Source organism: Triticum aestivum, chromosome 7D (assembly GCF_018294505.1).
Source record: "Triticum aestivum cultivar Chinese Spring chromosome 7D, IWGSC CS RefSeq v2.1, whole genome shotgun sequence".
In the NCBI taxonomy this organism is placed as follows: Eukaryota; Viridiplantae; Streptophyta; class Magnoliopsida; order Poales; family Poaceae; genus Triticum; species Triticum aestivum.
In genome coordinates, this window is record NC_057814.1 from 599,755,620 (window position 1) to 599,765,471 (window position 9,852).

General features: G+C 44.4%; 1 protein-coding gene across 1 annotated transcript; it reads right to left on the reverse strand.

The window, feature by feature from the left end:
- Positions 1 to 6,444: 6,444 nt before the first annotated feature.
- On the reverse strand, positions 6,445 to 9,344 carry LOC123165094 (GDSL esterase/lipase At1g28610-like). The gene is made up of 3 exons (XM_044582728.1): positions 8,999 to 9,344; positions 7,218 to 7,433; positions 6,445 to 7,088 (listed from the first exon to the last, which is right to left on the reverse strand). The coding sequence occupies exons 1-3, from the start codon at positions 9,342 to 9,344 to the stop codon at positions 6,445 to 6,447; spliced, it is 1,206 nt and encodes a 401-aa protein (XP_044438663.1).
- Positions 9,345 to 9,852: the final 508 nt, after the last annotated feature.

Below are 9,852 nucleotides of genomic sequence, written 5' to 3' on the forward strand. Positions count from 1 at the left end.
TGATTGGAGCCTCGAACTGCTAATGCCAAGATGGAGCACTGTCGCCCGAAATACGCATCGGTGGAGAGGAATAGAGGGCAGTCGTGATGCTGGACGACGTGGATCGAAGGAGGAACAGGGGCGGAAACTGGCCGGAGAGGTGGAGGTGGGAGGCGGATCGAGCTGGCCCGCGGAGCAGTGGATCTGGCGAGGAGAGCTGGCGGCAACGCGAGCGAAGCGGACGGGCGAGTATGGATGATGGGCTTGCAAGGGGAGAGGAGATTACGTGCGGGGTTTACGCTGATTTTTTTTTCACAAATACGAGGCAAAATCTTGAGCGTCAGATTTTGAATGAATCGACGACCTTCGACCGGTCTGTCACGGGCGTTCCTTCAGACTACAGATAGGAAGAGTTTACCATTAAAGATGTGTTTACACTAGTAGAAAACAGGACTTTGGTTCGGTCAGAAAAAAGCATTAATCTCGGTTGCAGCTAGGGCACCGTACAGGCATTAGTCCCGGTTCACATGATACCTTTAGTCCCGGTTGGTGCCATGAACCGGTACTAAAGGGTGCGATGCCCATTAGTACCGGTTCGTGACACCAACTAGTACTAAAGGTTAGACCTTTAGTCCCGGTTCGAGCCACCAACCGGTACTAATGGGGTTTGAGGCATTAGTACCGGTTCATGGCACGAACCGGTACTAAAGGTCCCATTTTCAAACTCTACCCCCCGGGTGGATCGCCTTTTCAGTTTTGTAAAAAGCAAAAGAAAATGATAAAAACTTCAAAAATTAAAATCCTTCCAGATGTAGTTATGTTACTACATCTACTAGTTAGGAAAATTTAAAAACTTAAATTTGAACAATGTTTTGCAAAAAGTGTAGGGAAAATGTAAAACGGCTATAACTTTTGCATACGATGTCCGAAAAAAGTATAATATATCAAAATGTTCAGCACGAAAATCCGCATCCGATTTTGACGGCCTACGGCCTGTTTGCAAATTTTTAGAATTCTCAAATTCTAAAAGGAAAAAAAGTTATGCTCAAATTTCTGTTTTTTTTGAATTTTCGTTAAATCTGGTCAAACTATGGTCAAACTAGTTATTCAAGAAGTATTAGTGTTACTAAATAATTTTTCAAGAATATTAGTGTTACTAAATAATTATTTCAGTTTTTTTGAATTTTGGTCAAATCTGGTCAAACAATGGTCAAACTAATTATTCAAGAAATATTAGTGATACTAAATAATTATTTCAGTTTTTTTGAATTTTGGTCAAATCTGGTCAAACTGTGGTGAAACTATGGTCAAACTACTTATTCAAGAAATATTAGTGTTACTAAATAATTATTGTTTTTTAGAACAATAGTTTCAAACTCAAACAGTGAAATGTGTCACTCCTGAGGGTTAATAGGATTGACATCTTACTATTGTCAGAAAAACAACAAGTGCAGACTTGGAAACGAGGAAGAATAGAACCCGGAAGTTAAGCGTGCTCAGGCTGGAGTAGTGAGAGGGTGGGTGACCGTTCGGGAAGTTAGATGATTTGGAATGATGAGGGGTGATTAGAGATTAGAGGTTAAATTGAGCAGTGATGAGGGGTGATTAGAGATTAGAGGTTAAAATAATTCAGAAATTTGAAATAAAAAAAAATCATAAAAAATCATAAAATTTCCTTTAGTACCGGTTGGTGTTACCAACCGGGACTAAAGGTGGACCTCCAGGCAGCGGCCACGTGGAGGGCCTTTAGTCCCGGTTCGTGTAGTCCCGGTTCCAGAACCGGGACTAAAGGCCCTTATGAACCGGTACTAAAGACCCTTTTTCTACTAGTGTTATGGGCTGGTTTCAGTGTATGACATCGATACGTTGGCATGCGTACGCAACCAAAGTTCAGTTTTAGCCCTCAAGATAATGCATGCAAGTCTTTTTTTCTTTCGCACGACATAATAATAGGATGCATACAATATATACTCTCTTCGTCACATATTGTAAGATGTTTTTTAAAGTACATGATTAGTTTTACGAAATATGTATATGGCAACCATGTGGCAGATTGCGAAACTGCCACACACATCCAGCGCCGTCAGTTCCCTCCCGATCTCCTTCCTTCCCCGCACGTCCTCCCGATTTCTTTCCTTTCCCGCACGCCTCGCCCTCCCCAATTTTTTCGGGCACACCCGCTCGTACCTTCCTAATTTTCGTAATTGTCAATTATGGCCCACGCACCTTCCCGATTTTCGGCAAAAATAATGCTTGGACTAGGATTTGAATTCTGTTCTGCAGGTAATCAACAAAGGGAGCTAACCACCTCACCTATGACACTCATTGTTGAACAAGCTAAGGGAAATACTGTTTTTGACATGTTCATGGTAACTTTGATCATTGGGAATAAATTGTTGAACCCGCCCCCGGTAATTTCTGTAAATAGCACGATAACATTCACGCCATAGACCTGATTATTTAGATACAAACATCATGGTAACTTTAACCATTGGGGAAGACAAATGTGAAAAGATACCTGATAATTTATGTGTAAATAGATGGTAATATACGCAGCGCACATCTGATAACTGAGATAGAAACACCATGGTAACTTTGACCGTAGGGTTTTTTTTAAAAGATACTCCGGTAGCTTCTGTGTAAATAGCACGGTAGTATCTCCCTCCCCTGGCATTTTTATGTGTAAATAGCATGAAAACATATGCACTGCGATAACTAAACACCATGATAAGTTTTTGAAACGGGGGGGGGGGGGGGGGTTGGGGGGGATTTGCTGAAACATACCCCTGATAAATTTTGTGTAAATAGCATGATATTTTAAGCACTACGGGCTTGATAGGTTACCTAGAATCACCATGATAACTTTTTGACCCGGCAAAAAGTTGTTCAAAACATCCCCAATATTTTTTGTGTAAATACCATGATAATATAAGCATCGCATAACCGATAACTTGCAATATAAACATGATGGTAACTTTTTTTACCAAAAGAAACTAAGTTGTTAAAAACATACAATCGCCTCGCGCGTGGGCCTCTTGAATGAACACAACACATGGCGTGCCACGGGAAAGTCACATAATGCTTAGTGTCATGAGGGGCACACGTGCTATAGGCGCAAAATCATCGTGGTAATTTCTGACCTATGGAAAAAGCTACCGAAACACACACAGGTTTTTAGGTGCAAGTACCATGATAATATATGAACTGTAGACCCGGTAACTCATGCACAATCCCTCATGGTAACTTTGACCGGGGGGAGGTTGATGTACATATACCCTGATAACTTATGTGTAAGTATCACAATATTTTACACATCGAAGACCTTATAACTTGTGTACAAAACACATTGGTAACTTTAAAGGGATGTAGTTGTTGAAGCATAGATACCTGGTACGTTCTATGTAAATAGCACGGTAAGTTATGCAACACAGGTCTGATAACTTGCATACGAATACCATGGTAACTTTGTCCTGAGGAGAAATCATGTGGTAGACGTGAAGAAGTGGCAGTTTTCTCACGGGTGGGCGCCCGAGATGTGCGGGAGAAGCAGGTTTCTCGGGCGAGCCTGCGGGGTCGTTTGGGAGGAGGCGAGGTCAAAAGACGAGGGATCATGTGGTACTTTAAAATGAAAGAAGTAGAGGTGTGGCAGTTTTAATAGCCTATTCTGACGTGTGATATTGTGGCCTTGTGCATGCCTTATTGATTGACGTAGCCGAGTCCGTGGGGGGTTGGGTCCATAAGACCACCGCTTGTGTCAAGCGTCATGCATAGATCTCTACAAATCAACTAAGATAGGCTTGGAACGCCCAACAGCTCAGCATGGCTGTCCATCCAGCTCCGGGTCGGTCGATTCCGCCAACCGTGCAATCTCCGCGGCGTCCAACAGTGCATGACAATCACAGCATTGACCAGGTGTCTACGAAATAACAATCTCGGGCATCCATTACACGCTCAAATCGAGCAAGCAACAATGCATTTTTTGCCACTCGTTACATTACAAAGCTGTCATATAAAGACAGAGGGTCGATTTATTCTCATTTTCACACTACATATATGCCCCGGATATGACAGGAGGGCTCCGAAAAGGGCGATGACCTGACCGCGAAGAAAAAATCGAGGTCAATGGGGCAAAGGATACCACACTACCTTCACAAAGCGGACGCGTCCCCTCGATAGATTGATCATGACGTGCCCCCGACCAAATTTTTGAATGTTATGGTCTGATTTTGGTTGCTCATGGTCCTGTGACCTACTATAAGGAAAAAAAATCCTATACAACCTGGGTCATATGCCCACTAGGTGAGACCCACTTCGAATTGTAACACGTGTGGACATCAATCTCAAAGAAACACCAAGCCTTAATTTAATGGCTTAATCCCGATTCCATCCTTCCTTTCTTCCACAACCGGTCTACATTCTACGGACATCTCACCGGCGGCAACCGTGCGGCACGACGGTTCGTCCTCCTCCCCAGGCTACTCCAGACACAACACCGAGAGAAGCTAACCGTCGTCCTGCCCGTCTGTTCCGTCACATCGTGTAGGGGGGCACTCATGGCGACGACGAACTGAGCCCTGGTCGATGGACGACGGCGACCGCGCAGCACAAGGGCGCATTATCGTTGTTGCGCCAGATGGCGTAGTGCCTACCATTCCAGCTGCTCCGTGATGTCACGCAGCCGGTCATGGCGATGAGCTCCGGGTCGTCTGTCACACGCGATGGGAATTGATCCTCTGTATCTTTCATCTTCTAATTTAATAAGTCCTCCGTATCTTTATTGTCAAGGGCATGAATCTGAAGATCGATCTGCGATATATGAGTGCCCTGACAAATTATGGTGGCAGTCAGATGTCGGGGCAGAGCGATGCGGTGAAGAAGTGTTTCACTGTGGTCCCACTGCTGTTGTTGCTCGATGGGAGGATAAAGAAGAGGGAACGAGAGAGGAATCAGATGTGGAAGACGGAAGGGTGCATTCAGATTTGTATTGCCATCTGTCAACATCTAAACAAGGTCTAACGATGGGGGGCATACGACCCAGGTCGTATAGAATTTTCCCCCTATTATAACACACATAAAGAGGACAGTCCAGATGAAATCACCCATATGAAGAAACCTAGGGGTAGATGTTTCCGGGCTTACCAAACAAGATTGATTCATCAAATCATGTGAGTAAGGCTAGGAACCACTTATCCATTTGCGTGTGATCTTAATATGGGTACAGTACGGGGTGTGATACTACAAGGCGATGACAACTTTAAAGTGGCAAAGTGGCGGTAATTAGAGAGTGGGATGGAAATTGAGGGCATCAAAAGGGCAGAAATTGGAGAGTGGCTGGAAGAGAATGGGTTAGGAAAGAGGGGAAGGAATAGAATGCAATAAATAAACATAAATGCAATAAAGAACATGTAAAATTCATTATTGCATTATGAAACTGCTGAGCAAATAAGATGCAAAGTGTAAGCCAAGTGTCCTATTTTGTGCACTCCTCTTCTATTCCATATATGTCACGCATCTTTCAAGCACCCTCGACTTATAGAGCATGCCGTGCTGTCACGCACATATGTGATGGCCACATGGCAATAACTTTGCTGAGAAGGAACTCTAAGCCGAGTGCTTTCTGGACAATATGCCGAGTGTTTTTATGTAAACTGAGGTTCTTTTCCTGATTCTTGGCTTAGTTCCGTCTACGCTGAGGTCAGTATTTGTGCCGTGCATTTTAGGGTTTGGTACTCGGTGTACACGTATATAAGCAGAGTACCGGTGAAATAACAATCGGCTTATAGTCAGATATTAGGGAACTTATGATTTTCCTGTAGTGATTATTGCTTGGCTCATATTGTAAATTTTTGTCTCTTCTTTGCCCCTCTCAAGTCTAAATCTTAGCTCCGCCCCTGCCTACGTTTATCACCCAGTAACTCACAACATTGGATTTCTTTCTGTTTTCTGTGGGTCTTATAACTGGCTACATTTGCAATACAACAATATATAATTTAGTTTATCTAGCATGCATTTCCTTTGAGTTTTCACCTAACACATCCATGGTATAGAAGAATAGTTCCTAGGTTCCCTCAAATCTAGGCGTGGTGCAAAGCAACGAAAGCATGCATATTCTGCATTTTTATATTCCTGTTTTTTTTCTGCGGGGGTATTTTCCTGCTTTTCTTTTTGATAATTCTATGAATGAAAAAGACCCTATAGCAAGTTACCGTTGGGGCAAACATCCATACCAGTGAGTCCAGTCTCGAGATGGCTGGCACTGCAACTATACTAGGGTTAGGTGGGGATATATTAGTGCACGCGCCTGTGCATGTTTTTTGTGATAAATACATTACATATTCATGCATGTGACAGATCCAACCATTTCATTCATGAATAATTGATATGGAGATACAGATAAGAATCCCAAGAAGCGTATCAGATCTTGGTGGCAGCAACAATTCTTCAAGTCTCTCAGAAGGAATTCTCCTAGCATGCGTGGAGCAAAGGGATGTCCGCATACGGGCCATTGAGCACCCCATTGGCGATGACACTGTATGCCTTTTCCGTCATGTGAACCTGGTCCCAGTTGGCGAACCTGGATGGGTCGCGGCAAACCTTCGCGTTCCAGTCGCACGGAAGGCCGGTGCCGTAGGGCCCGTTGCCACCACAGCATGCCACGAGAGGGCTGTCAATGCCATTCCTGTTGGGATTCTTGACGAACTCCATGAAGGCGCCGTAGTAGTCTGCGTAGATGATCTTCACGCTGGGGTTCCGGGACTTGAGCCGGCCGATCTCCTGCTTCAACAGCTGGTTGTGCCTCCGAGAGAACGCGTTGAACCACGCGAGGCAGCCGAACTGGTCGTAGTCGGCAGATGTATTGCTCTTGTGAGTACTAAGGTAGACCGGCACGCACCCGATGGGGAAGTTCCCCGGGACAAGGATCGTCTTGGCGCCGAGGTTGATCACCTTCTGCACGCCGGCTCCGATGCGGTCGATAATATCGGGCATATACTGGAGGGGCGTGTTTCTGTCCTTGCTGAGCTCAGAGTCAAAGAACCAAAAGTTGTAGTCATTGCCCCCAATCTCACCAAAGACGACCAGGGACTCGCTCAGGAGCCTCTTTGTTGCAGCTGATCACAGCAAAAAGAAAGGAATAAGTTGACCAAGAACACATGCAGGTGCATGGTGCATGCAGAAATGTCCCGTAATTAAAATATCATAAGCTGACCCCAAGGTATGTTTTTGCATGCATTACGTACCATCTCCTGGAGCAATCCGTGTGAGCACTTTGTTGAAAGTAGCGAGCTGATCGTGGAGGCTCCATGGAAACGGTACACTCAAGTTATACCTGGACTTGAAGTAGTTCGGGTTCAGCGCCATAGCGCCGAACACGGCAAAGTTGGCACCAGTGGGGAACTGCCCCGTCTTCTCCTCGGGCAAGCTCGGCGGCAGCAGCGGCAGGCCCAACGCTTGCGCTGACAAAACATCATGCACCAAATTTAGCACGCGTACGAAATTGAACTGTTAGAACACACATGCTTGCACATGTACATACCATAGAAGTCCATGATGAGACGCCCGTCAGAGGCGCGGCCCGTGGGCAGGGGCGGACGCACGTTCAGGTGAGTGGGGGCCCAGGACCCCACTCAATTTTTGATCCTCCCTTAAATGCTCAGTAGTGGTCGAGCAAGGCCCCCAGTCGGCCCAGGCCTGGTGCCCCCACTCCCTTGCTAAAGCCCAGAAAAGATAAACGCAAGGAAGGCAGTCGTGCCATGGAGGATCGATTTTCGCTGCATGAAAATAATTCCAGCAATTAAATTGGAAGGCGAGACGGCACCGCTGCGTTGATTCTTGTTGGAAATTAATTATACAAACCAAACGAACCGCCGGCTCGGCCGCTGCCTGCTGCGACGATCTCCCTCCGTGTCTCCGCAGAGTCCGCCGCGCGCCGCCGCCGACGGCCGGCCTGGCTACATACGTGGCTGGAGGCTGGTCGCTCCCCTGCTCATCATCCTCATCCCTCATCCCCAACTGGCCAACTCTGAAACTAGGTTTGTTCTTCTTGAGCTGATCCATTCATGAAATGATTTTTTTCTTCTTTTGGATTTCTGGTTATGTTTCCTGTCAAATCAAATGCAAGGATGCAGTTCGTGCTAGTCTAGAACTGCTAGTCCTATCAGCCATGTAAATAAAATTTGATAGGATTAAAATGTGACACACTACCCGTAGGTCATTTTCTAGGATTTGAGAATACAGTGCTAGTACTTGTGTGCAGACGTGCAGCGTGCTAGCCTGCTAGTAGCATGCTTTGTTCTAATCAAATTCTCTATGAAATTCAATCTTGGAAGCCATTCTGTTGAGGCTGGATTTTCTACTCTCAGGTGTACTAATACAGAACTAGTACTCGCCTGCTAGTCTGCTGATAGTATCATACCTTTATCTAAACTCTTTAGAGTTAGTATTTCAATGATTTGGCATGGAAGAAGGAAGATAATGGAGAAGTATTTGATAAAGAAATGAAGAGATGGTAACGCCACCACTCGTTGCCACTGTCACTTTTGAGAAATGTTTTTCGGCTATGAAGATTGTGAAAAATGCTTCGCGTAACAAAATTGGTGATTATTATTTGAGTCACAGCCTAATTTTCCTTGTTGAAAAGGACTTGCTAAATACAATCACCAATGAAGTGATTCTTAATCGTTTCCATAAAATGAAAGATCATCGTGTGGAAATGTAATGGTCTAATACATTGCACATTTTACATGTTTACCATCTCCATTAGTATTTAAGCAGCTAAGCCAAATATGTGTTTTCTCTTTGCAGGTAGCGGCATTTACGTTGGAGACAAATCTTCTCTTTTGCAATCTGTGTACTATTGAGATATAAACTCTTTTTTATAAGGTATGTTCACTTTAGTGATAAACTCGTCATGGCTCTGTTGGATGAAGTATATTTTTTTTTAGAACTTTGTTGAAGTATCTTATGACTTGGAGTAATTGGAAACTGCTACTCTCTCAGATCCATATTGATTGTCGCTCACCTGACAAATAATATGGATCAGAGAGAGCATTTGTGTATAACATATTGTGAGGTTTATAAGCCTTTGTAAGTTTTCTTATTGATGAATTCCCCCAGTCAGTTTTTATTCTGGGTCCGCCCCTGCCCGTGGGGTGGTGGAAGTAGGTCTCTCCATAAGGAAGCACCGAGGGTGGACTCGGTGATCTGTTGCGGATGGTGTATGCGAAATTGCCGGTGTCAATGATGGAGTCGCCAAAGGAGAAGATACGCTTGAAGCAGCCACACGACCCTAGATTAGCGTCGCCGGTGACAACAAAGACGAAGAGGACGGCCAAGGAAATGGAGCAGTGGCCATTGGAACTCCCCATCTTAGCTACCTAGCTAAGCAGGAGAAAAGAGAGACGTAACTATCTGGTTGCAAATAGAAGTGTTCCAGATCTACGTTTCGTTTAGTATATTCCACATGAGTTCCCTTCATCCCCATTTATAGTAGAACGTTATGCCGTCGAATTGTGTATATCAAGACGTCTATCAATTTAATTAATGATATTTTCAGCAGTGTTTATCTTACTACCACACAATTCTTTCCCTACAATTATATGTTTGGTGAATTGTGAAGGTATTGCTAAAATTGACTTCTATCCAAATGCAGTCGTTCTGAAAGATAAGATTGGATTTCTATGGAATTAATTCATGCACTATATATGGGCCCATCTGATTTCCAGTCAGCTCCCTATTGACTTAAATTATTTAGATTTTCAGTCAGTTAGCTATCCACCGTCTGATTGGGATCCAAAGGCCCACCTGCCGAAAGGCCCATCTGCCTTCTTCTTCCTCTGCTTAACAGGTGATGGAATTTTTTGATATGACAGACAC

Coding starts and splice junctions, on each gene's coding strand:
- LOC123165094 (XM_044582728.1), bottom strand. CDS start 9,344: ATGGGGAGTTCCAATGGCCACTGCTCCATTTCCTTGGCCGTCCTCTTC. Junction 7,434..8,998: donor TGATCCATATTATTTGTCAG/GTGAGCGACAAT, acceptor ATGTTTTGTCAG/CGCAAGCGTTGGGCCTGCCG. Junction 7,089..7,217: donor ACGGATTGCTCCAGGAGATG/GTACGTAATGCA, acceptor TGCTGTGATCAG/CTGCAACAAAGAGGCTCCTG.